General features: G+C 43.0%; 1 protein-coding gene across 1 annotated transcript in view; it reads right to left on the reverse strand.

The window, feature by feature from the left end:
- TTC39C (tetratricopeptide repeat domain 39C) overlaps positions 1-27,899 on the reverse strand; it is a 1,361,526-nt gene that overhangs the window by 910,579 nt on the left and 423,048 nt on the right. Inside the window, exon 4 of the mRNA XM_044065353.1 lies at positions 18,177-18,291. Within this exon, the coding sequence (XP_043921288.1) occupies positions 18,177-18,291 (115 nt within the window). The remainder of the gene's footprint in view (positions 1-18,176; positions 18,292-27,899) is intronic.

Raw genomic sequence — 27,899 nt, forward strand, 5'->3', positions numbered from 1 at the left:
GTTCAAAGGGTGAACGTGTCAGGGATTGTAGTACTAGTGTTAAATTCCAAGGTTTGATGGGTTCCCCAAAGGGTGGTCTAATATGCAAGACACCTTTTAAGAAAGTTTTGCAGAGACAGTAGGAGATTAGTGATGAGTCTTGAAACTCATTATGGAGGTTTGAGATAGCAGCTAAGTGTACTCGAATGGTTGAGGCTGCTGCTCTTGAATGGAGAAGATTTGATAAATAATCCAAAACCACACTAACCAGGGCTAAACAACGGTCTAATTGTCTTTGTCGGGACCAAATAAGGAACCTCTTCCACTTGCTGACAATTTTTTCTGGTGGATGGTTTATGTGAAGCCAGAAGGATATCACGCACTGGGGAGGCAAGGTTATTCTGCCTAGCTATTACCGGAAGTGGAAAAAACAAGCTGTCAGCTTGAGACTGGGAATGTTCAGGTGAGTCAACACTTACGGGTGCGAGATCAATTCTGGAGTTGAATCCAGAATCCATGGTTGGTTTACTAGGTGAGGCCAAAGGAAATGGAAACAAATTTGTCGAAGCCAGTAAGGAGCAATGAGGATTACTCTACTTCTCAGACGAAGGACTTTCTTTAGAAATTGGAGAATCAGGGGAAAGGGAGGGAAAGCATACAGAAGTCCTGTGGGCCAATCATGAATCAGAGCATCCCTTGGGTACTCCCCCTGCGGGGGTAGAGTGAAATAACTGCTGCATTTGTGGTTTGCTGGAGATGCAAATAGTTCGCAGCAAGGCTGGTCCAACAACTGATGATCTTCACCACAATGACAGGATTGAGGGACCACTCATGAGGCAGTAGGATGCATCTGTTCAGCTTGTCGGCAATCATGTTGGAGCTCCCGGGAATGTGCGTTGCAACTAGAAAGCAGTTGGAAGCTACTGCCCATTGCCAAATTCTCACAGGTTCTCAACATAATGGGTAAGACTTGGTTCCCCATTGTTTGTTGATGTGCCAGACTACTGACATGTTGTCTGATTGAATAGCAATTGTCCCTGTCGGAAGGATGGACTGAAATACTTGCAATGCTATAAGCACTGCCCTCAGTTCTAGGACACTGATATGCAGGTGGGCTTCTATGTTTGACCAAGTGACTTGGACCGTCTTTCCCCAGGAAAAGCCCCCCCCCCCCCATCAGGGAAGCACCCATTGTCACTATGGCCTTGGGCTGTTTCAGGCAAAAGGGGCGACTTCATTGTTGCTCATCTGGCTTCATCCACCACATTAAATCCTGCTTGCATCACTGAGTTATCCTTATTTGAAAAGACAAGGGATGTTGTAAGGGATACTATCGAGTTAGAAGGAGCCAGTGGAGAATTCTCATGTGTAGCCTTGCCAAGGGCACTATGGTAATTGATGCTGCCATGGAACCCAGGAGCTGAAGCACTGTTCGAGCTGAGACTAGATTTTGACAGAGTATCACCACTATTTGGGAGCTTATCCTGTGTAGTCTGTGGTCTAGAAGAGACACTAGGCAAACACTGGTGTTGAAGATCGCCCCAATAAATTCTAAGGATTGAGAGGGGATCAGGTTGCACTTTCCCCAGTTTACTGAGATTCTGCTAGTCCAAGGGTATAATTTAGTGCTATCTCCAGTAGACGCTTGGTGGGGGTGGTGAGAAGCCAATTGTCTAAATACGGAAACACCTAGAATCCTTGAAGTTTCAAGTGAGCTGTTACCATTGCCATGCACTTGTTGAACACTCTGGGGGCTATAGAGAGTCCGAAGGGCAGCACGTGGAATTGAAAGTGATTGGCCCCTAGCTGGAAGCGAAGAAATCTTCTGGAGCGCTTGTCCATTTTTATGTGGTAATATGCATCCTGAAGATCTATTGAGCACATAGGTTCATAGGTTCATAGGTTCATACTAGGCTATCTGCCCGAGGGCATTTACAAGCCTAGCCCATAGTTTTGTGGCTTACGCCACCCCTTTAGTATGGGGAACTATACCCATTATTTTGCTGTGCCTCTGTTGAGCAGTGACACTGAGGTAATCCCTGGGGTATATCTGCGATCTCCCATCCATTGGTCAAGATTTCTCTTGAACAAGGCCAGCGAGGTGCTCTGCCTCACATATACCGGGATTTTATTCCACAGCATAGGGAGTCTTTGGGTGATGAATCTATCCCTCCAGCACGTCCTATTAATAGCCGTGTCGAGGTTTAAGTCTCCGCCCTTGTGGCTCTGACGGATCTAGATTTTTGAGGTGAAGCATATTCATCAAATCTGGGTTTGACATGGCCTTGTATGTTAGGCAAAGGTCACCTCTGAGCAAGCGGTAAGCGACTGAATAGAGCTGGAGTTCTTTCAGTCGGGCAGCATAGGACAGATGTTTGAGACCCTTTATCCTTTTGGTGAGGAACTTTTGTGGCCTCTCCAGCTGCTGCAAGTGTCGGGTCAGATACATTCGAATGGGGCATTGTACTCAATCATTGGTCTGATGAGTGATGAGTATAGGGAGACTATGACCTCCCTTGATCTAGATGAGAATCCCTTCATGATAAGGTGGGCAATGTAGAAGGTCTTCCTAACTACTTTAGCTACATGGGTGTTGAATGACAGACTACTATCAACCTGGGTCCCCAGGTCCCTGATAACTTCTTCTGTACTCAGTGGATTGCCACCTATTTGGTAGCTAGGGGTAACCTTGTTTTTCCCGAAGGGTATGACTATGCATTTTTGGCATTTAACTTTAGGCCATGGCTCTGGCACCAGTTATCCGTTTCTGTGAGACCCTTCTGAAGGATATCTGTGTCAGATGTGTTTTCTACTATGGCCCAGTTTGCAGTCATCTGCAAACTTTGTCAGCCATAACCCTCCTGTGTTTGCTTGTACTTGGAAAAGTAGATGCCAAACAAGAGTGGGCCCAGGACTGAGCCCTGTGGTACACCACTTGTGACAGGCTTTGAGTCTGACATGGCACCAGCAACTCTGACCCTGTGGGTTCTGTCACTCAGCCAGTTTGCAACCCATCTTGTGATGTATGGGTTAACATTTAAGCTGATGAGTTTTTCAATGATACCCGAGTGGGGTATTGTATCAAAGGCCTTCGCCAGATCGAGGTAGGCTGTATGGACTGCCTTTCCCTCATCAATGGCTTTGGTGACTGTTTGAAAAAGTCAACCAAGTTTAGAAGGCATGATCTGCCTTTGACAAAGCCAAACTGGGATGGATCCAAAGTCTGCAAATTCCCTATGTCTTTATTTATGAGGTCCATTATGATCCTCTCCATGGCTTTGCAGATAAGGCTTGTCAAGCTAATGGGCGGTAATTTCCAGGGTCGGTGGAGGCACCGCCTTTGTGAAGTGGGACCACAGTTGCAGTCGCCACTCCTGGAGTGCGTATCCAGAGGTAAGACTATGATTAAACAGCTGTCCTAGCTGTGGGTTTAATTCCTCGTTGAGTTCGTGGAGCACACAGCCGGGGACACCATCAGGTCCCATGGATGCTGTGTTTTTTGCTTTGGAGAGAGCAGTTCTCACTTGGGCGTTGGAGATGTTTGGGGGCTGCAATCGCTTGGTATAGATATCTCTCCTTTTGGGGAGGGGAGAAGTTTGCACTGAACCTGTCAGCCAGTATGTTGGCAATGTCTGTAGGATCAGTTCTGAGCATATCTGGGAGTTTCCTCCCAGGTTTCTAACATAGCTAAAGAAGGCCTTATGATTGTCTTTTGAGTCTTTAGCTATTTTTCTCTCAAAATTTGCTTTGGATGATTTTATGAGAGCTCTTAGTTTTTTACTTATAGTGATCAAGGGTGTCTTACCTTTTAAGGATTTTGCTCTATCTTGTAGTAGCTTCCTCCTTTTGTTGTAGAGTTTGTTTATGGCTGGGGTCCACCAGAGTGGACGCTTGCCTTTGGTACAAAGAGTCTTTGTTTTGCTTGGGATTGCCTTATCCATGCAGTCCTGCTGGTAGAAGGCATTTGTAAGTGATTCAGCGGCTTGAGTACTGTTTTCCGTCGGCTCGGGGGCCTTAAAGGAGACCACACTAGTCTTTAGAAGTGTGAAGTCGGCTTTCGAGAAGTTCTTTACTGTGGTCTTTTTTATTTCAGGTGGGGGTGGGATGAGGACCTCCAGCGAGATTAGTTTGTGATCTGATCTCACCAGTGAGGGGTATACTTCCGGTGTTGAACATTGTGTTCCCATGTTCGTGATGATGAGATCAAGTATGTTTTCTCCTCTTGTGGGGATGCTGACTAGTTGTTCCATGGCATTTGAGTTTATGAATTCCAGGAACTTTTGGGCTAGGGTGTTTGGGCTTGAGTAGTGTTCCCAGTCTATATTAGGGTAATTGAAGTCACCTAGTATGATGGTGTTTGGTGATACATTTATCTCCTCTAGTGTTTTCAGGAAGGCCATGTGAGGTTCCTGAGTTTGTGAGGGTGGCCTGTAACATGCTACAATTTGCAGAGCAGTCTTGCCTATGGTTAATTGCACCTGGATGGTCTCCGATGCATCGTCGTTGCCACCAGTCTTGAGGTGTGGGTGTCTTTGATGAATATGGATACCCCCTCCTTTCTTGGTATTGTCCGGATTTTGGGGCGGACGCATGATAAGAGGTAAAACCTGATAGTGCTGGGGTGCTCTCAGGAGCCTTGAACCAGGTTTCTGTCACTGCACAGACATCGATGTTCTCCATACTGAGAAGGGCCTCGAGTGCGTGCATTTTGAGATTTAGACTTCTGGCATTGAGCAGCATTACCCTTAGTTTTTTCCTTTTTGTGTTCTAGGGTGGTAGGTTTAGAATTTGAGCCTTGCCTAAAAAGGCACTATGGGGTGGCAAGAGCCTTTGCCAATATCCGGAATCCCAGGGTGACAGGTGCAAGCCGTCCCTTGCGGCAGCGTGGCTTGTCCAGCATGTCATCCCAGGCAGACAGACATTGGATCCCCTTTGAATGACACCAGAGTTTAAGCCAATTGTTAAAGCTGATCATCTTATCTCTGTATTGTGGCATCATTCTTGGTGAAGGTAGGATACTGCTCAAGGTCAGGGTCATACCTGCCTGGGCTACATGATCAGAGAGCTCCTCAATGTCTCTTTTCATGTAGTCCAAGGAGGTACGTCTCAGGTCGTTTACACCAGCGTGGACAATGACTGAGTCATATTTGTACCTGCTGTTGAGAGACCTGAGTGCTTGCGTGATGTGGCGGATTCTAGCCCGACAGGCAGCTTACTGTGACCTTCTCCTTACTCAGTCTGGTGAGCGGGACGTCAGTGTGTCTGACTATGGAGTCACCAATGACTAGTGTGTCTGGCATTGTGTTTGGCCTTAAGGGCTGTGACTGTTTGACACTCTGACTGTGAGGTCTATGTGTTGCAGGTGTTGTGTTCTGAGGTGGTGGTTGTTTGGGTGTCTGCTTTGGTGGCCTCTGCTGTTTTGGTAGATTTTGATCAGAGCCGCCAGTATGTCTTTGTGTGTTTATGTGTATGATTTGAGGTTGTGATGGTACTATGTGAGACTGGGTCTATAGTGTGTGTGGTAACCTTCTCCTCCTGACTGGTCTTGCCAGTCCTATGTTGAGAGAGCTCAGCCTCCAGTTTGGCCGTATAGTTGCATCTCTCGCATGTATTTGTGTTTTGTGGGAGGAGGAGAGGGTTGTCTGTGTACATGAGGCAATTGTAACATTGACTCAATATTCCCAGGTTCATCAGCTGAGCAGGAGAGGACACTAGCAACTGATCCCTCGACATGCTAGAAGGACTAGACAAAAAAACTTTAAAAGAGATTCCGGGGACGTGGTGACCGAGAAATGGGGGTTTGCCTTTTTGGGGTGCTATCTATAAGAGTGCCGTATCAAGGTAATAAGTACTGTAGGAGCAAGTGCTAGGTTTAACAGATAGAGAAAAGTCTACTTGGAGTCAAGTAGAGATGATCTTTTAGGTATTAGAGAAAGTGCTAGTAACAGGGATGCTTAAAGGTAAGATTGAAAAGAATGCACTCTGCAGTGTGCACTAGAGAAGTTAGATATGAAAGTAGGTAACTTGAGTTTTACCTGTTTAAAAGTTAAGGTTTAGTGGAGAGTTACTATTTTTAAAACAGCAAGATGGACTGAAAGGGGTGGTTACTTTTGTATTTTGGTACTATGAAATACTGTAGGATGGCCAATAAATTTAAATAATTGAAGGGTGGGATTTCAAAAGTGATGGTTTTGTGATTACTCACATAAGCCAGTGAAAGTAGAGAGAAATGAGATATATGGTCAGATTAACATAAGAGGCGGGCAACTAGAAAGACAGTGGTATTTAACAAGACAACTTAAATGGGTGGGAGGGAGGGGAAAAATTCTGCCTGACTCAGAACAGAGAGAGCTGTGGTCTCTTTTGAAGTTTTAATATGCTGTTAAACAGAATGCAAGCAAAACACAAGGTAAAGAAAACAAACTACAGTATTCAAAATATAGAAAGGCAATACAGAAATACAAAAAATAACAGCAAACTAACCTTTCCTTCACAGCAAAGTGTAGCAGAGTCTGGATGAGCCTTTCTTTCTCCAAGAGAGGGAGGACAGACTGAACTGTGGCCATCCGGAATTTTTCTTGTTTGACAAATTTGTTTAGGATGCAGAAATCCAGAACTGGTGTCCAGTCCCCTGTTTTCTTTGCCACTAAAAAGAATCTTGAGTAGAATCCTGATCCTATCTGGTCTGGTGGGACTGTTTGGGTGACTCTTTTTTGAAGCAGGTTTTGAATTTCTAGTGCTGCTGTTTCCCTTTGACTGGGTGGAATGTCAGGAATTCGACTTGATGACCTTGAGTAAAGAATGAAAGGGATGTGGTAACCTCTGGTTATGATCCATTGCACCCAGAGATCCAATGTTATTGTTAGCCAGGCAGAAAGCTGCAAGGAAAAACATTCCATGACGGCTTCCAGAGGGTTTGCCCAGAGAAAGAATCTCTGGAGCCCTGTTTACACGGACCCCTCTGCCCCTGTATGGACGCCTTCTAGATGAGTTGCCCCCTCTGCCTTGGGGAGTATACTCGCCATGTGTGTCACGGAAAGGACCCTGTGATTTCTTGTGTCACATCTTTCTGCTCTTCTGGTTCCTAGAGTATGGACACTGAGGAGTGGAAAAACATGCGCCCAAGACAGACAGGGTCTTACAGTCCTTCTCACACCTGGCCAGTGTATGTTTCACTTTCAGGCCAAAAAGAGAGGAGGCTGCAACTGAAGCATCAGAAAGGAAGACTTGAAAGGGTCCGCAAAATCACAAAGGCACATCCAGGCATGACGTCACATGACAACGCCTGAACCTGCCACTCTGGCTGCTCCTTCAGTGGGATGAAGCCTGAAGTATGCCAGATAATTCAAAGACCTAACTGCAAAGATCAATAATGCAAAAACGTACTTCCCTAGCCTGTCCACCGCCTGAAACTCTGTGTTTGGGGGGTGGACAGTTTGGCTCTCCTCGGCCAGTTCCTTTTTCATGGCAGCCGCCACCACCATCACATCTACTGGAAGGCCTTTGGACCAGTGAGGGTGCTGCTTAGGGGGAAATAAAATTTTGTCCGGCCTCCATGGGATTGGTTCAATGGTGTCAGGACTCTTCCAAGCACACTGCATGATGAGCTGAACCAACTCATCTGCAGATGGGGTCACCCAGGAAGTAGTGGGTTGAGCATGAAAAGTCTGCAGGAACACGGACTCCTCAGAGGAGGGATTGGTGGCATTCCAGTCACCCCTCTGCTTTAGTATTTCCAGGATGTCTCCAAACGAGATATCATCAGGGGGTGACTGTGGGGACCCCTCCCCTTCATCGTAGTCCATGTCCTCAGTGACAGACTCCTCTGGTGAGTCCACGTGCTTCCTCTTGCACATCCTCTTGCACACTACCTCTTCAATGGGTGTTTCTGAAGAAATCCGAAGACAGGACACCCTGTGGTAGGGTATCCCGAGGCTCTTGTGCTCGAAGTCCTGAAGCAGTGGCTTCAGTTAGTTGCGGCTCAGAGGAAGGACATATCTGGGGTGCCGACTGCTTGTCTGCAGAGGCAAGGGTGCTCTCCATCACTTGGAAAGCTGGCCCACCTGAAGAGGGATGGGAACCCAGAACCAGGAAGGACAACCTCAGAACACACCCCACTCTGACGAGCCCGCTTCCAAGGACGGAGCTTCAAGGGGACTTGGTACCAACAGTGCTCCTGGAACCATGGTCGACATCACCACAGAAAAATTTGAAGATGTACCAGGTGCCGAGGAGCCCACAGTCCAATCCTGAACCTGAGGATGGCCTGGCTCCGAGCAAGTCGAAGGCCAAAGGGTCTTCTCCAGAGCCACAGTAAAATCCACTAGTGGCACCAAAGGTGTGGGAACCGATAAAGGTGTCGGTGTTGAATACTTTGATGCCTGCAAACAGGTCAAAGGAGGAGAATAAGCTGGAGTCCATGGAGACAGATTCCCAAGTCCAAAGGGGAATGGGGTCTTAGAAGGTGTTGCAATTCCTCTGGCTGTCAGCAGCTGGTCCACAAAGCGCACCACGACCAGTTCTGAGAAGCTCCTGGTTGATCTAGTGGATATCCCTGACAGGGACTCTGGCTATCCAGTGAAGGGGAGTACCGGGTCAATGCAGTATGATCTACTGGTACCAATGTCTCGAGTTAAGAGAGCTGTGCAGGAGGGTGTCCAAACTTGGAACCAAAATTGTAGGCAATCTCGGTGCCATGGTCAGTGTGGAAGTCAAAATTTGTAATTTAGGCAGGGCTGGTGCCATAGATGTTGTTGGTGCCGATGATAAAATGATTGTTGACGGTACCAAAGACTGTGCCGTTAAAGCTGGTTTCAACTCTAGAGCCGAAAGAGTCATTTTTGGTCTTGGTTCCTCCTTATCACCGGAGAGAGAAGGAGGAACTGAATGTGGTCTCTTTTTATGTTCTTTATGCTATTTTCTGGGAGGAGGTGAGCCCTCCGGTGCAGAGATAGCCTCTGAGAAAGGCGTCTTAAGGAGGACCTTCAGAATCATTTTTTTTCTTTCATTAGGTGCTTGGGAACTGAACCCCTGACAAATGGTACAAGGAGGATGTACAGAAGGATGGGGAACTCCCAAACAATATACACATGAGACATGCGAATCACTATTAGGCATTTTGCGACTACACTTGTCGCACTGTTTGAACCCTGAAGCTCCCTTTTTTCAGACATTATACCACAGTACAAAAACAAAGAATATAAAGAAAAAGTAAGTAGGAGAGATTTTTTTTTTTTTTTTTAAGAAAGGAAATAAAGAAAGGGAAAGGAATACTAGCAATGGTATTGAAGGATTACCACAGAGGGTAGAGGGAAAGGGCCATACCAACAATGGTACTTAAGATTACCGTGACATATTTGAGGAAAAAGAAACTGGAAAAATACGCAAAAGTGGGTAAAGGGGAATAGAGATGTGAGGTTAGACTGAAAATAAATTGAACAATTTAAGAAAAACACTTTTATAAGCAACAACACTAAGTACTTAGTCTAGAGCTGGCTTGATATGGCTTTATGGATACATGGCAAACGAGATCTGAGGTAACAGGGAGAAGGGCGCTGTGGGCAAAAGTTTAGCTCAAGAGTTTTTTGGCTGGCATGAGCTTGTTACAAGGCTGACTCGGTTCCGAGAACGGAACCAATACTCATCAGTAAAGAATGAGTGAAGATTAACAACATCAGATCAAATACGTTTACTTACATCTGTGCATACATTTCTTCAATTCTTCATATTTGCTTCTCCACTTTGACGGCATGCAACATACGTTTGTCAGAATGTACAATACACAAAAGAGACATTGTACATGTACATGAAAGAGGCACTGTAGATGAGCCTGCAGCTTCCAGGAGGTGTTTATTCTGACTATCTTCTAGGATGATGGTGAAGCACATGGCATGCAGATTCCAGCAGGAAGGCACCAGCATATGTGAACCTATATTTCAAACAAGGAACTGGATGCAACCATATGACTGTTGCTTTTAGTAAAGATGCAGAAAATATGTAAAATCTAAAAAAAATATAAAGTTTTTAAGTAAAAATGTAACGAGCCTTAAAAACCGCTTCTTGGACCCATCTACAAAGTTTGTTTCCTGACAAAAGCTTATTTGGCTAAAACTTCCAACAGCATTAAGTGATGCCGTTAATGGAATGCTTACTTTTAAAAATGTGAATGCTAAAGCAAATGAGAGAAACTAAAATGATTTCCTAACTGCAGAGCACAGCTGTCATAACAGACACTACTGAATAAATAACTGGTAATAATAATTTGTTATAGAACACCTTTTTGGATTTCTAATTTTTCTAATTTTACAGTACAACTATTTGGAATTCATTTAGTGTTTGCCTTACTTCTGAAGAGTGCAGTGGTCTTTCTGCACTGAGAGCTCATGTTTGAAACTTCTTGCCTGTGAGATTTCTACAACTCCTAAATCTTTTTAAAAGACACAGGTAGCAACATTACAGTAACTTTTCAGCTAATGGTAATATTGTTATCAAATTCATCACAGCTAATGCATTTTAATTGAATTTTGTCTATTCAAACCTTGTATATTCTATGCTTGACTATCCAACAGTGTATCTACATGTATAGTTAATTTTCAAAGCAAATTCTTAATTTGCATGATTTTAAGTAAAGAAGTTTATTAGTCAACTGTAACAGCCAGTGGCTAGTGACTGACATTTTAGTACAATGGCATGTCTACGCATTTAGTATGTTATTAACTGGCGACCTCCATTTTTGAGGGGTGACTGCTTTAGCCACAGCCATAAATGGAGAAAACAATTGTGTTCCTGGTGTGATAAACTGGTCTAGCTAGTGGCTGTGGGTCAACATAAAGACAAGAAAAGGGGTAGTGACACAAGAAGTACCATTAGACTCTCTCAAGTAACAGTGCAAGTATGTGTGTTCATGTGAAACTGCCCTGTTTGAGTTTCAGTTTCCACTGGAAAGAAAAACTGAAAGGTAACCGCAAGGCACTGCACTGAATGCAATATAGGTGAAACACTGAGAAGGTAGTGGTTAGAACTCTGCTCTGCAGCTGTCAGTGTAAAGTTTATTTGGGTATGGCAAGTGCTGGACATAATCTGAGGCAGTATTGCAAATCTGAGATATCCTTTTAAGGCCAACCTACCTGCATATAATTCAAAGATCAGTGGTGTGGCTTGGGAGGTCATAGTCATCACATAATTGGTGGCAGCAGTGTGGATTTACAGCCTATACCTCTTACTCTGGGCCAATGATGCATCTAATATGCTACAGCTAAAGTGGTGGCAAATAAGATTCAATACAGGTTAGCTTAATGCTATATATCTGCAGCACAAAATAGGTCTCTAGGTGATTTGGTGTTATCAAATGGGTATGGGTATTTGTTAAGTGGGTTGAGGAGCTGTCCGTTTGCCTGCCATAAAACCCAGCAGACCTGGGCCAATAAGCTAATGGACAGCCTGTGTCCATCTACCCAGCTTGAGTTATCTGGTATAGCTTTGTTGAGTGAAAACTGGATGTAAAACCAATCAACATGCTGAACATGAACTAAGAATTGCTACACTCAATGTAGGTTCACTAACAGGACGTAGCATGGAAGTGGATGACACGATGGAAAGGAGGAGACTGGACATCCTATGATTCCAGAAGACAAGATGGAAGGGATGTGCAGCAAAGTCACTTAGTTTGAGATCCAGAGTCTACTACTCAGGAGGAGACAAGCTAGAAATTGAAAGAGAAATGTGAGGGAGAGACTACAAAAGACAGTGATTCATCAGAATTAGTGACAGACTCATGGCAAATAGACTCCAGTCTAATGATAGAGCAGTACTCATAATCTCAGTCTATGCTCCACAGCTGGGCTGTGATAGTGAAGAAGACAGTCCATTCAGACAGCAGTTGCATGACCTACTAGATAAATCTAGTGAATACGTATCGGAGTTGATAACGGTTGACTTGAATAAACATATCGGGACAGACAGAACAGGATATGAGGGCTGCCTGAGCCGTTATGATTGGGGCATCATGAATAAAGAAGGAGAAGCCATTCTAGACTTCTGTCTGGCAAATGATTTGATAACAGCCAACACATGGTTCAGAAAGTGTGAAAGTCACAACATCACATACAACAGTGGCCAACATGCAAGTCAGGTAGACTTCCTCCTAGTAAGAAAAAGGCACTGCATTAGAATCAGTAATTGCAAAGTCATCCCAGTGAAAAAGTTGTCCCACATCATAAACTACTAGTTGCCACAATAACCTGCAAGCAGTGGTCAGAGAAGGCTGTAAGGTCAACATAGACTAGGTTGGTCAACACAGACCAGGCTGAATTTCATACCTGGATACTGACAGGAGAGAAAACACAACAGTTCAAGGGAATTACTCAGGGCTCCAGCACCTCAAGAAGAAAACTGAATAGGTGGAGCTGAAGAAGAACGGCAGCACCTCAAAACAGCATGTGTGAGGACTACAGAACATATATGAGGCCAAGCCAGGTATACAAACAGGGTACATAAGGAAAGCTGGTAGTGGAATGCAGAAAACCAGGAAGTCGTCAAAAGAAAAAATCAGTGTAGGAAACAGCGAGAGATAAAGACAGACCAGGCTAGGAAGGAATACAGATTGGCTTACAAACAGGCTTAGAAATGAGTTGCAATAGCAAAGAACATGGCATCAGAGGCACTCTACTAACATCTGGAAAGTGACTCAGTAGATGGCACAAAGAAACTATATCAGGTTGCAAGGCAAAGATAGAAAGATAAAGAAGATACAGTCTGCCACTCTTCATAAGGGATGCCAGCAACATCTTACTCACCAGTACACAGAAAGATGGAAGGAGTACTTCCAGCAGCTGCTGAATGAAGAAAACTCCACAGAAGTTATACTGCCCCACATACAGCCTACGATGAGAGAACAGGAGGAACCCACTATAGAAAAAGAATAGCACTAAGGAAAATGAAGCCAGGGAAAGATGAGGTCACAGCAGATATGATAAAGATGCTGGGTGAAACAGGGGGTCTCACCCATAAGAAATTTGATGTTTTGAAACTTCAAAATTTAAATATATATATATAGTTATACATACAGATAAAATCAGTATTCATCTGAAAGACCAGCGCAAATGGAAAAAAAAATAAAAGACCTTTGGAGGGATATTAGCAACAACAGCATGACTAGTCAGGAGCCAAGCACTGAATTTTCCTTTTTCATAAACCTTGCCTAAAACACAACTAAAATTTCCTCTAGAATCAAAAATTTAAACTATTCCTTTTATAATCATAATGAAGAACTCCATGGGATATATTTTGAGTAGTCACTTCCTGGATGCAGGACAAACTGGGCCAGCAATTTCGTGTCTGCTCATCTGTGGTGTATAAAAATTCCTGCAAGTATTACTGCTTAAAAAGCAGAATGTTTATAACATTTCATTGATGCTTCCCTTTTTCACCTCCACACTGTAATTAATATAAATATTTTGCAAGTAAAACAGTACATATTTTCATTGACAAGAGCTATGTAATATATTTTACTATAAAGTTAATTATGAAAATATAATTTTCCTGTTTTAAATGTCCCTCACTCACCAGAAAGACAAAAGTGAAATCAACCAACATTATTCAAAACAAGACAGGAACTACATGATGTATTTAAGTGCATTTAATTTTTAACAACTAGATATGCATGTCTTTTTTCACATTATTTGCAAAATACAAGTAAAAATAAACTTTGAAGTTCTACAAAAAATGAATACTTCATTAATCTAGCCTTACTTTTGCAGCAACATTCCTGGTGCTTAAATCAAAACTTAAATGGGAATCTCTACTCTCCTCCTGCATTTTATCTTAAAAGACTTTGTCATTTTCATTGTCTTTGTGAATTAAAATGGAAATTTTATAAACTTTGTACATTATTCAAAAAAGTTTACAGAGATATGGAAGTCTTAACTTAGCATGTTACCTCACTGTAGTAAGCCTTTTAAGTTCAGAGACTGTTGTCCCACTATTTTCCCTGGCTGGTCACCATAGGGGACGACATGCTCGACAAGCCTCATTGCTTCGCAAGAGACGGCTTGCACCTGTCACAACTAGGCTATCAAATACTGGCCAAGGCTCTTGCTGCCCCCATAGTGCCTTTTTTTAGGCAAGGCTCAAAAGTCAAACCCACCTCCATAAACAGCACAAATAAAAAAATGAGGGTTATGCTACTCAACACCAGGAGCTTAAATCTCAAAATGCACGCGCTCCTCAGTATGGAGAACGTCGGCATCTGTGAAGTAACTGAAACCTGGTTTAATGCTCCTCAGAGCACCCCAGCATTAACGGGCTACAACTCATACCACACATTTCGGCCACAGAACATGGACTGAAACACAAAGGAGGGGGTGTATCCATATTCATCAAGGATACTCAAAAACACTCACCTCCAGGTTAGTGGCACAGCATGATACCTCCGAAATCATCCATGTGCAACTAACATCAGGCAAATCTGCAATGCAAATTGTGGCCTGCTACAGATCACCCTCCATGACCCAGGACCACCACTCCACCTTTCTGGAGACACTGGAAAACATGAAGGTCCTACCGAACACCCTGATATTGGGCAATTTCAATTACCCTACCGTTAAATGGGAAAACTACTCAAGTACAAACACCCAGGTCCAGCGCTTCCTGGAATTTATCAACTCAAATGCCCTGGATCAGCTGGTAAACTCCCCTACCAGAGGTGAAAACATACTGGACCTGGTCATAACCAACATGGACGGCAGGTGTTCCACCCCAGAGTTCAACCCATCACTGGTTAGATCAGACCATAAACTAATCACTCTGGATGTCCACACCACACCACCACCTCCAACAAGGAAACCACTATGAAAAACTTTTCTATAGCAAACTTCACCTTACTTAAGACAGAGGTGGTAAGTTTCACAGCCCCCACGCTAAAAGATAACAGTGTCCAAGATGCAGGAACCTTTACAAATGCACTCTATGAGCACCTACAAGGATGCATGAATCATGCTATCCCTAGCAAAACCAAGACTCACTCCCCTAAGAGAAGGAAACCAGTCTGGTGGACCCCTGCCATAAACAGGCTATACAACAGAAGGAGGAAACTAGTTCAGAAAAAAAAGCAAATCTCAAGAAGGAAAGACATCCCTGATCAGTATCAGTAAGAAACTAAGGTCCCTCATAAAATCCTCCAAGGCTAACTTCGAAAGAAAAACAGCCAAGGATTCGAAACATAACCATAAAGCCTTCTTTAGCTATGTCACGAATCTAAGTGGCAACTCACAGATATGCTCTGAGCTAGTGCAAAATAGCACAAAATATACTGAACCCACTGATGTTGCCAACATCCGGGCAGATGGATTCAATGCAAACTTCACCCCCCTCTCACCCCCAAAAGGTCCCACAACAATACCAGAAAAGTGTAGTGTCCTGGAAATCACAGGTGAAAACAGCCCTTTCAAAAGCCAAAAGCACAGCGTCAATGGGGCCAGATGGTGTCCCAGACTGCATCTTGCATGAACTACAGAACGAACTAACCCCCCACCTAAACAACACACTGTTCAACCCTCAGCCTCTCCACAGGCTATGTTCCCATAGAATGGCGCACAGCAACAGTTATTCCGCTCCACAAAGGAGAGGCCACAACTGACCCTGGTAACTATTGCCCCATAAGCCTGACTAGCCTGGTCTGCAAGGCTATGGAGCGCATCATCATGGAACTCATTAACAAAGACATTGGGAACCTCCAAACACTTGACACAACCCAGTTCGGCTTTGTTAAGGGCAGATCATGCCTACTAAACCTGGTTGACTTCTTCGAGACAGTCACCAAGGCCAGAGATGAGGGGAAGGTAGTTCACACAGCCTACCTGGACCTCGCCAAGGCTTTTGACATCATTCCCCACTCAGGAATTATAGAAAAACTCACCAGCCTGAACATAAACCCCTACTTCATGAGATGGGTTGCCAACTGGCTTACAGACAGAACTCACACGGCAAGAATAGCAGGCTCCAGGTCCGACTCTAAACCAGTCACAAGTGGTGTCCCACAAGGCTCGGTCCTGGGACCCCTACTGTTCAGCATATACTTCTCAGAAGTACAGACAAACACCAGGAGGACTATGGCTAACCAAGTTCGCTGATGACTGCAAACTGGAAGCCATAACCGACTCTCCGGCTGACAAGGACATTCTCCAAAAGGGCCTTTCTGAGACGGACACCTGGTGTCAAAGTCATGGTCTCAAGCTAAATGCCAAAAAATGCATAGTCATCCCATTTGGGAAAAACAAAATACCCATGAATTACCACATAGGTGGCAGCCCCCTTAATACAGAAGAGGTAATAAGAGATCTGGGGACCCAGGTAGATAGTAATCTCTCCTTTGACAATCATATTACCAAAGTAGTTAGGAAATCCTTCTATGTAGCCCATCGAATTACTAAAGGGTTCGCATCTAGAAATAAAGAGGTTATAGTGCCCCTCTACTCATCAGACCTATCATAGAGTACAATGCCCCATTTGGGATGTACCTCACAAGACACTTCCAACAGCTGGAAAGACCACAAAAGTACCTCACCAAGAGGATTACTGGCCTCAATCATATATCCTATGCAGCCCGACTGGAAAAGCTCCAGCTGTACTCCGTCGCATATCGCTTACTCAGTGGTGATCTCTGCCTGACTTACAAAGCCATGTCCAACTCAGAACTGATGGACATGCTCCACCTAAAAAAATCCAAGTCACTGTGAGCCACTTGCTCTAGTGAGCTAAACCACGCCACAACAACAAATAGAACATGCTGGAGGGATAGATTCCTGTCACAGAGACTCCCCATGCTTTGGAACAAAATTCCTAACTACATTAGGCAGAGCCCCTCACTAACACTCTTCAAGAGAAACCTTGACGAGTGGATGGATAACAGAAAATACACCCCTGGGATCACTTCATTGGCTCTTCTTGATAGAGGCTCAGTTAATTAATTAAATTAATTAATGGGGTGGCGAAAGATGACACACTCTGGCTAGGCTTATAAATGCCCTCGGGCAGATAGCCTAGTACCTACCTATGAACCTATAGCACAGGAAACAGTCTTGCTGTGGAAGCTGCATGTTAATGTGACAGGCTGGGTGGGGGAAGTCCCTGATGCTAATTAGTCATACGCTCATGCCTAAGAAACAGTGGTGGCTCCAGATCAACTGAAGCAGAGTTAATTTTTGTCTCTAGGCAGTCACCCATTCACACCCACTGGAGTAGACACAGCTAATACTAGAACTGCAGTTAATTCAATGCAGTCGTGTGTGTGTGTGTGTGTGTGTGTGTCTGTTTGTCTCTCTCTCTCTCTCCCTGAGGTTGCTCTACAAAAGGCATATACGGGATGCTGAATCTGCATGTGTGTGAGTGTGGCGTGTCTGTGTGTAGTGGTGCCAGTAGGCAGAACACCAACGCTGTCAGGTCTGAGAGCAGTTTTACCATGTCTTTGAGTCAGATTCTCTCTGTCATGCTAACTGCCCAACCCTCATTGTCCAATAAGTGGTGGCAGAGAGAATCTTTGTGAATCCCATGGTATGTCCAGTTACACTATTTATCTATTTCTATAAGGATTATGTTATTTGAGCAATGTCTCTGATTTGTCTAAAGTTATGATCTGAATTACTTTAAGTGTATTAAAAAAAAGAACATATCCTCATTTACAGAGTTAAGTTGTCATGTTCTCCACAGAAGAGGAAGTTAGAATAAAACAAGCAACTTGGTGTTAGACCATCAGTCTCTCTTGTAGCCCAAAACAGGAGTGGTGAGACAAGCTTAAAATTGAAGTAAAATGATCTAAGGCATAATTCTCTTAAACAGGGTGCCTTTAAGTTTAACTAGAAGCAAGAAATATGTCTGAAAAGCTTATGACACTGATTCATGCCACATACACATGCATAGTTGAAAGTTGGAAAGTGATTTAAGAAATGTTGGGTGTGTTTTTTTATTAAACAGCAATAACTCAGGAATAAGATTAGTACTTCGGTTGGTTATATTCCAACAAAAACAAAAAGCAAGTAAAAATGTCTACTTTTCAGCTTTCCTTTTACTGTTTTCACGACACAATAAAGGCTGTACAAATTATGACTGTGATGAACTCTGGTCTTATCAAATTAGTATTTCTGATAGGATAATAAAAGAATGTGGTTTAACTGTGGTTAGAATTAACCATGAAATAAATTTACCTGAAAGTTCCTGTCTTACAAATGAAAGCACAGCCAAATAGACATGGCAGTCTGCTATGATTATCTGTCTCTGGAGTCGATCTTCCACTGATAGTGATGGCTTTTGAGAATCAACCTAGTAATAACATCCAAACAAAAACATTAGGATATAGTTGCTAGAGGTAAAACTATCATCTGACCAACCATAACAAGCAACCTGGACAAAAGTGTTGAAAGTCCAAAGAAGTTAAGGCCTACATTTAAGACTAATCACAACACAGTCAATAAATCTATTTCCTGAGTCAAGAATTAAAGAGAAGTGAATACAGTGCGAGTATGTTCAAGGGTAAAGCTGATGTCATGAGTTGGACTGACAGCTTGTGTTAAACAGCACAAACAATCTAAGGGTACCTTTAATTTTGACAGAAATAATTACACACTACATTTGGAACTACATAAACAACGTCAAAACTGTTAACAGCTGCTGTGGCAGCTAAAATGCATCTGACAGGTATTTTAAGTGTCTGATGACTTTAATAATGAATAGCGCTACTACAATTTACAATGAAAGCAAATCACATATCAATAACAAGAATATGTTACATGGAATCAATTCATTTTAAGTGAACCTGATTGCTCAAGCCAATTAAAAACTCAGGTTCTGATCAACAACTCCAGTTAATATTAGAGGGTAGCTACCCACATCCTCTATTCAGGGTGCTTTGACCTTGCAGCCCTTTAGTTAATATAACCTACACCATGATCATACAGCTTTATTATAAGTTTAAAATGTTACAGTTTCCATTCTGTTTAATGGAATGTGTTTGACAATCACAATTCATTTTAAATGCAAATCCGAAATATAACTGAAAAAGGAAAGTTATATACATACCGTAACAATAGACCCATGCTGTCTTCTTCTGTCCGTTTAGTTATTGGATCCAACGCTGACCTTTTCAGAATTTTTCAATCCATGAGTTCCACCTCCTCTACCATGAATACCCTATTCTAACTATCTCTCCTCAAATCAAATCTGCCCATGAAAACTCCCTGAAATACAACACATCATGATCAGAATGAAGAATTGGAAAGCAAGGAACAGAGGCAGCACAAAACAGACGCAACTACGCAGGCCAATATGGGCAACACACTAAAAGATGACAATTTGAAGTGGACATGGAAGGAGGGGTGGCTGAGATAGATGGAAAAATAAAACATGGCTCTATTGTTATGGTTAAGTACATTATTTTTGTATCCAAAATTGGGTTTTCCATCTGCTTTCAACCTGTGGGATAGATTCTAAGGCCAGTACATCTCCTGGAAGAGAAACCTCCACAAAATGGAAGAACCAAAAGAAGTTCCAGACCTAGAATGAACATCCAGTTTGTAACGGGAGACAAATGTATGAGTATTAGACCAGGTAGCTGCAGTACAAATATGATCAATAGAAGCATGGGGGATGGGAGAAAAGTGTGGTCAAAGCAGTCACTGCTGTTATGGAACCACTTCTAGGCTTCACAGGCAAAGACATTCCTTTCAAGGAGTATGTAAAGGAAATACAATCCAACAGCCATCTTGATAGGTCACTTTGGAAACAAGCTTACCCATTTTTGACTTCAAAAAGTTGGAAAAAGTTGGCCAGATTTTCTGAAACTTTTGGTTCTGCTCAAACAGAATCTGAGTTGTCTCAACATCCAAACAATTAAGCAAATATTCTCCATTGTTATGAAGATTTGGAAGAAAGACTGACAAGTGAATGGGCTGGTTAAAATTAGACTCTGAAGTGATCTTGGACAGAAAAGAAGGGTTGGTCCTTAAAGTAAGTCCATCTTTATGAAAAATGAAGTAAGAGGAACAGATGATAATACTTGAAGTTCAGACACTCTTCTGGCTGAAATGACAGCCAACAAAAAGAGAGTTTTCCATGGGAATTATTTTAAGGATACTGTAGCAGAAGTTTCAAAACAAGATCTGGTAAGAACTTGTACCAATAGAGGAAGGCCCCAAAGAGGTGGACATACCAAAAAAGTGCACTTCAAAAAGGCCTTAGACAGCTTAAGAACAACCACAGGGTATTATCGCTGCCAATAAGAAAGTTAGAAATGGAGTTCAGTTGTACCTTTTTGGTAGAATATCTACAGCCAGAATGAAAAAGACCAGCCAAGAAGTGGAATGACATCTAATGGTGCTGAAAAGGGGTCTACTGTGAAACATCTAAAACACTTCACATCTAATTTCATAACACTGAGACCAGAACATCTAAAACCCAAAACATCTAAAACCCATAACATCGAATTTCATAACATCCAACACTACAAATCACAAGAAAATAATATCCCCTCTACATATAACGACACCAAACTACCAAACACACTTTTTACTACATTTCTGCAGGGGGCAAGCCCCCCCTGCACCCCTCCATGTGGGGGGCTCCACCCCCACACCCCCCCGTAAATTAAATATACCAACTCCAAGATCCCACTACAGTGGGAAAAAGTTAATTTCCTAAACCCACTGTTTCAAGCCCCCCTGCAGAAATGTAGCAAAAAGTGTGTTTGTTAGTTTGGTGTCATTATATGTAGTATATGTGGAGGGGATGTTATTTTCATGTGATTTGTACTGTTAGACATTATGAAATTCAATGTTATGGGTTTTAGATGTTTTGGGTTTTAGATGTTCTGGTCTCAATGTTATAAAATTAGATGTTACGGGTTTTAGATGTTTTGAAAGGGACCCGCTGAAAAAAGACTGAAGCCCTTGGAAGAAACCCAGACAGAAAAACGCTTCCATTTACTAGCATACACCTTCTGGGTGGAGGGTTTTTGGGATGAAGAAAGGATCTGAATAACTCTCTTGTTCAGCCTGGAATTCCTGGCCGTCATCAGAAATGGAAAAACCAAGCGGTTAGCCTGAGGGAGTGAAAGTTTGGGAGGGGATAATCCCAAAGGATGAGAAATTAGACAAGGGATTAAGTCTAGCACCCAGGGCAGGTGAAGCAGGTGAGGCCAAAGGAAGAGGAAGCAAACTTGATAGGACCAGAATGGGGCAATGAAGATGATAGTCACTCTATACTGGGCTTGCCTTATGAAGAAACTTGATTATGAAAGGTATCGAGGGATGGGGGTAAAGATGACCGCGGGGCCAAGCATGCAGAAGAGCATCATTTGGTGAATGTCCCTCAGGAAGAATCAGGACATTAAAGCTTCTATACTTTGTGCTGGACAGGTAACCAAACAGATCACTGCAGGGGGGGTTCCCCAACAGCTAAAAATCTGCACTGCTATGTCAGGATTCTGCGACCACTAGTGATGCAGAAAAATGCTCCCACTCAGTCTGTCCACCAGGATGTTGCATTTCCTCTGAGAGGGCATCACCGGTTGCAACCCCTCATGGCCTCTCAACACAAGGGATAGGACCGAGTTCCTCCCTTGCTTGCTCAGATATCATACCACTGCCGTGTTGTCAGTTGTTCTGGATAGCACCCTTGGAGATAAGGTCCTGAAAAGCTTGCAACACTTGGAACACCACCCTCATCTCCAAGATAGTGATGTGAAGATTGGCCTTATACCTTACCATGTACCTTGAACAGTCTTCCCCTTGAAATGTGCCCCTCACCCCAGATGGAAAGCATCCACAGTTACCGTGGCCTGGGGATGGGGAAAAACAAAAGGTTGACCTGCAGTGACTAGCAGGGATTCCAACCACCAACAAATGTGGTGACGACAAATATTTGTTAGTGTTACTTGAAAGCCCATAGGATGTGTCAAGACCACTGAACTGCTAAAGTCCACTGTAAAACTCTTATGGGAAAATACTTCAGTGCATACAAAGAAAAGGTGGCTGAAGTGTATGTGAGCTTTTCCAAGCAATCTAAGGCCCAAGACTCCCTGTTCGACAGATGGACCAAAGAACTCTCCTCAGAGAGATCCTTTTAGTGGCAGCCACAATCATGATGGCAGCCCCAGACAGACCCTTACTCCAGTGGAGTCTGTCCTTAGGAGGGGCCAAAATTTGATCTGTTTTCCTTGAGACTGTTCCACCATATCAGGTTCTCTCCCACCCTCAGAGATACCAGGTTACAAGAGTGTCTGGAGTGGAGATGACGCAGGATGTGGAGGGGCCCATGCCAAAGGCCTCCAGAAACACGGACTCCTCTAACGAAGGAGCTTCTCTAGTCCATCTCCTACAATGTTTTAACAGCTCTAGAAAGCTGTGAAAGAAGGTGTCATCATGGAGGAGATTTGGGAAAGCCCTCCCCTTCATCAAGGTCAGTGACCTCAGTGAGGGAGTCCTCACTGGAATCCAAGTGCCTCCTTTTGCCCTTGCTCTTACCAAGCACCTCCCTAGGTGGAGAAGCAGGACAAAACACAAAAGAAACAGGGGGCCCTGAATGCAAGGGAATCTGGGAACCAAAGCACAAGCTGTCCCCACAAGCAGTCACAGACTGGACAGATTTGGAAAGATCCAATGTAACTGCCTCAGCTTCCATCTCTGAAAGGGAGAGGACACTCTCCACAATGTCAAAGGCTGAAACTAAAGCAAGACAACTGGACCCAGCACTACTCAGATCAGCGCAGCTGACTGAGACATTGGTGGCCAATGCCAACTCAATCAGCATCAGTACTGAAATGAGAGCCACACTGCCAAGAGCTGAAGCACCCAGAAATAGGGATGACTTTGAGACCCAGAAGATCAACTCATCCCCAGGGCACTGACTCTGAACACTTAGCTCCAAGGAGCATCTGGTTATGACAGCACCAGAGTCAAGTAAGCCAAAGATGGAGTTGGTGACTGAAGCAGTAGATGGTCTGTGAACTTTCAGGATGTACTGTTATGTATTTGGTGAACACCTGGAGAGCTATGGTGAGACCAAAGGGCAGAGCCCAAAACTGGTAATGACTTACCCCCAGCCAAAAGTGCAGAAAGAGGGGTGGGCAGGACAGCTGGACCTGAAACACTGGAGCTGAAGGAACCAGGGGAGAAACAACTATAGGGAGTCAAATATCACACTCTGGAGTCAAGAAGGCTGGTATGATACCTAGCTTGCAAGAAGGATTGCATCAGTTATACAAGATTTGAAGGCTTGAGATTCCCAACCATCCTGGCAGACTTAGAGGAAGAGGCCACCAAAGGTGGCTTGGATGATCTCTTAGTGGTCACTGGAACAGATAAGGGGATCCGAGAGGGCGAAGATCAGATTCGACAGAAAGAGGGGAAGGCCCCAGAAAAAACTCTGTAGGGGTAATAGGGCAGAAGGGAGACTGTAGTCTGCCCAAGGAAGCATTAGGGTCCTTTAACTAAAAGGGGCTGGGTATGCTAAGGGTAGGTGAGATAAAGAGTCAGCACTGGAGATGGGGGCCAAATCTGGACAGGTGGACACAAAGGGGTCAGAGCCGGGGGGTGGAAGTGCAGTGTACCCTTTGGCTCCAGTTTTTCCCTCTGTAGATGAGAAGGATCATTTGTGATCCTCCTGCTCATTCCCATGGGACTTGGACCCCTTGTCCCTCAATCTATTCTTTTCCCATTTTTCTGATTTCTTGCTGGGGTGGGAGAGCAGGAAGAAGCAGTGGAAGGTTGAAGCAAGCCCTTCACAAAAAGCTTTGCCCATCTTTTAAAAGTACAACTGCCAAAGGTGGTGCTTGCTTGATAATCAGTGTCCAAATGGGCAGTACCCAAGCAATATACACATTTGCCATGGGCACCCTGTTGTGACAGTTTATGCCCACAAGAAATACACTTCTTAAACCTTGAAGCCTTCACCATGTTCAAGGAAAAAAGGCACACCAAAACGCAATATAATAATCAAATAGAAAAAAGTCTAACCTAGCTAGGAAAAAAACACACAAGCAATAACAGTCTTAACTGCCAATATCTACTAACACTATCAATAATTATTAAGAACAATTATTAACTACAATGACTTGTGTTTAAGAAGAAAGGAAATAAAAGCGGGAAAGCAAAAACACCACACACTATTTAAAAGGAAACGTCTACAAACCTATCAAAAAAAAAAAAAAAACTACAGCTATTAAAATACTACATCTAAAAATCATAACAATGTGATATTAACAAAGAGAGTAAAGGAAATATATATATATATATATATATATATATATATATATATAAAAGCTCCCGACCACAATACAGACACAATGGTGGCAAATGAGATCTGGAAAGATTGTTACAGAAGGGTATTATGGGTAGACGAGGTGGAGGTCTTAGACTCAAAAGATTCTGTAAAGGATGGCGTTGAATCTGAGTCAGATCAGATAACCCATAGGTTGAGTCATATGGAAAAGACAGTATCATAGCCTATTCATTTTTATTTTTAAATCTTTTTCTAATCATTATGCAGTAACATATTAATTCAACATTTCTGTGTTTTAAAGTTAAAGAACATCTAACACACTATTTTGCTAATGGACAGTTCCAGAAAGAAAAATTACTTACCATGGCAGTGAATTTCAAATGTTCCTTGCAGTACATCTCTTACTACTGTTACAGCTGTTATCAGCCACCAGCTTCCTGATTTTACAAATCTTCATCTTTGACAACATTCTGTACTTCCTGTCCATTTTCCTTCTTTCATGTTCAGTACCCCTGGATGTTATTGTGATGTCTACATTCTACGCCAGTAATCAAGGAACCTGAATTCTCTCCACTGACATTAGAGAAGAGAATTTACTTGGAACAAAAATGGATACACCCAGTTATCTCCAGATGCAGCTCTCTGCATCAAGCACAATTTCCCTTAAGAGACCACAGGGAACACACACAGTCTGGGGTCTGGATTTCTCTATCTGTCTCCCTCCAGGTCCCCAGTAAGACTCCACACTGGGACAGCTATGGAGTTGAGACCTCAGCTAAGTGTCCAAGCCAAGTCCTCCACCACTCTCTCCGTGAAACCAGTGCTTTATACTACTGCTCCAAGCATATGACACACACACACACACACACACACACACACACACACACACACACACACACACACACACACACACACACAAACACACCTGAGAAAGGCTGGCACAGATTTAATACCTAAACTCCCTTCTGCCCAGACTATAAGGTAGTTACACTGCCACTAGACATTCCAAAGCCAGCTACTGTAAAGTTCTTGCAAGGGTACCCAATTATACTGAGTGAAATTAATATTAATACAAATGGTAATGTTGACCAAACAGCAAGGCTTTTGGGAGTGGCTGCAGTGTCACAGAATAAATATAAGTACTCTCAAAGGTTAAAATATTCTCTAAAGCACCAGCCACAAAGAAACATTTAAATACATTTAACAATAAAAAATAAAAATAATAAAAAAACTAAATATCTATTTACAATACACACCAGAGTTTCAAACACAGGAAATATTAAAATAATACTGATGAACAGATTCATACAGATATAGAAAAACGGTACTTAACTAATCTCACTATCCTTTCCTGACTGATCTAAAGAATTACTATTCCCTGGTTACTTACTAGAGCAAGACAAGATGAAGCAGGTGAGGGGTCCTTCCTTGTCAAGTTACTAAACAGAATGCAATGAGACTTCAGTCTCACCTAATACCAAAATATCATTTTTAGTGAGGGATTACAGAATGACATCACATATATCTGGTCATCTGACTTATGGTTCCCATGCTACCCCCTTGGCTGGAAACTGTCAGGAGTTAGCGCATATGTGCCAATAATACACAGAGACAGAGCCTTGCTAAGATCTGCTGCAGCTCCTGGAAATCATAAAACAATTTCAAACCTCCACCCTTCCAGAGTAGCAATTAGTTCACTCCAAAGACACTGCAGAAAGCTTCCTGGTACCCACTTTTTGAGTCTGGCTGCATTGAGAACTGTAAGAAACAATCTTTATGGCCTAGGCCCAGTAATTTAATTTCAGAATATTTTCAAAGTCAGGTGGATCAAGATTAACCTCTTCTCTTCTCTTCCAGTATACTCTGTTAAAACATATGCATTTAAACATAGGTTCAAATGTTTATAGGTGTTTACTAGGCTAATGACCACAAGGGCCTTTTTAAGCCTAGCCATGCATCCCAAATCTCTGACAAGTTCTGATAACCTTGATAAGTGTAATCAGGGGCCTGGGAGATGACCCACTTACAGGATGCCTGTGTCCATTAGAGACATAGGTGCCAAACAAGGGATGAATTTCCAGTTCCCCATCCAATTGCCCAAATTGCACTTGAATTGGGTTAGGGAGGAGCTCTGCTTCACATGGGTGGGGAGCCTGTTCCTTAGACAAGGTAGTCTCTGGGATACATACCTGTCTCTCCAGCACGTCCTATTTATATGATAGGCAAGGTTTAAGTTTTTAGAATGGCTAATTCTGGTACGGTTTGTTTTGTGGATATGCAAGAGGTCCATTAGAGTGGGGTCTGACAATACCCTGTATGCCAGGCATAGCTCTCCCCTCAAAAGCCTGTAGGGGACAGAATACAAGGATAGGGCTTTGAGGCAGTCTGCGCAGGACATTTTACTTATGCCCTGTATTCTTTTAGTGAAGAACCTCTGTGGACGTTCCAATTGTTGGATATGCCTGGTTAGGTACATACCAAAGGGGGCACTAAACTCAATGATAAGTTCTGACGAATGCCATCATGTTTTCATAGTCTACCATTTTGTTATACCAATAACAATCTGTGTGTGTGTGTGTGTGTGTGTGTGTGTGTGTACAGACACACACACACACACACACACACACACACACACACACGAATATGAAAGCATAGTTGTGTGCACTAACGTTCCCCACATGTATGAACAGGGGATTTTTCCCCTGCAAAAAACAATGTTTTACATGCTGTTTCAGAGAAGGTGCTGCTTATGACTGGTCAAGTTATCAGCATTCAGATGACCTTTTTCTTTTTAATTCTTCTGATTCATTGTAGTCGAAACCAGTGGTATTATGCTGTAAACATCCCCACCCACTCAAATTTGGAAGCCTTCAGTAATGGCTAGGTCTTATAATGAGGAGCTGTTCAAGAAGGTCAGGCTAAGCTACCTGCATGTGTTTTACAAGCACATAATCTTAAAAGCCACACACCAACAGCAAAGTTCAAGCCAACAGCTGAACTGCATGTGCAGTCCCTAGCTCACTCCAAATGTCAGCAAAATAAATCACTGGCATTATGTAGTCAGGTGCTGTGCAACTGTTAGACCAGTTTGCAGCTACCCTACTGGTCCCCAAATACATATTAGGCTACAATGCAGATACTGCTGAGTGTAATTATGTTGCACTCCCTACACCCAGCTGTATGGAAGAGAAAGTCCATCTCAAGAAAAAGGGGTCCAACTCCATTTGTTGTCTACATACTGTAAAATGAAGCTAAAAGTTTCATTAATGTTCCAATACAGCATGCAGAAGGATCAATATTATCCCCACACATCTACACAATGCAAGCAGCTATAAAGTAGGGCAAAAGTGAAATGTGCCAAACAAGCATTGTTGCTTCTGACATTCAGGACTTACACTAAAAAATGTATTGGCAGTACTGCATTTCAGGGGAATGAGTGCTTCCTTTGGATAATACTCATATCTTTAAACAGAACATAGAAATGCACTGAACAGTGTGTGAGTGGGTGACAGTTAAAATAAAGCATGTGCATTTCTTTTTTGTCCAGCAAGGTACACTGTTGGTACATTTTTAACACAAGCAGCTTTACAGATAATTTTTTCAACACAAGCATCTGTTCAAATCAGTTTGATATACAAATGGCATACAATTATTTA

Source organism: Protopterus annectens, chromosome 3.part0 (genome assembly GCF_019279795.1).
Source record: "Protopterus annectens isolate FY-2018-M chromosome 3.part0, PAN1.0, whole genome shotgun sequence".
Taxonomy (NCBI): domain Eukaryota; kingdom Metazoa; phylum Chordata; order Ceratodontiformes; family Protopteridae; genus Protopterus; species Protopterus annectens.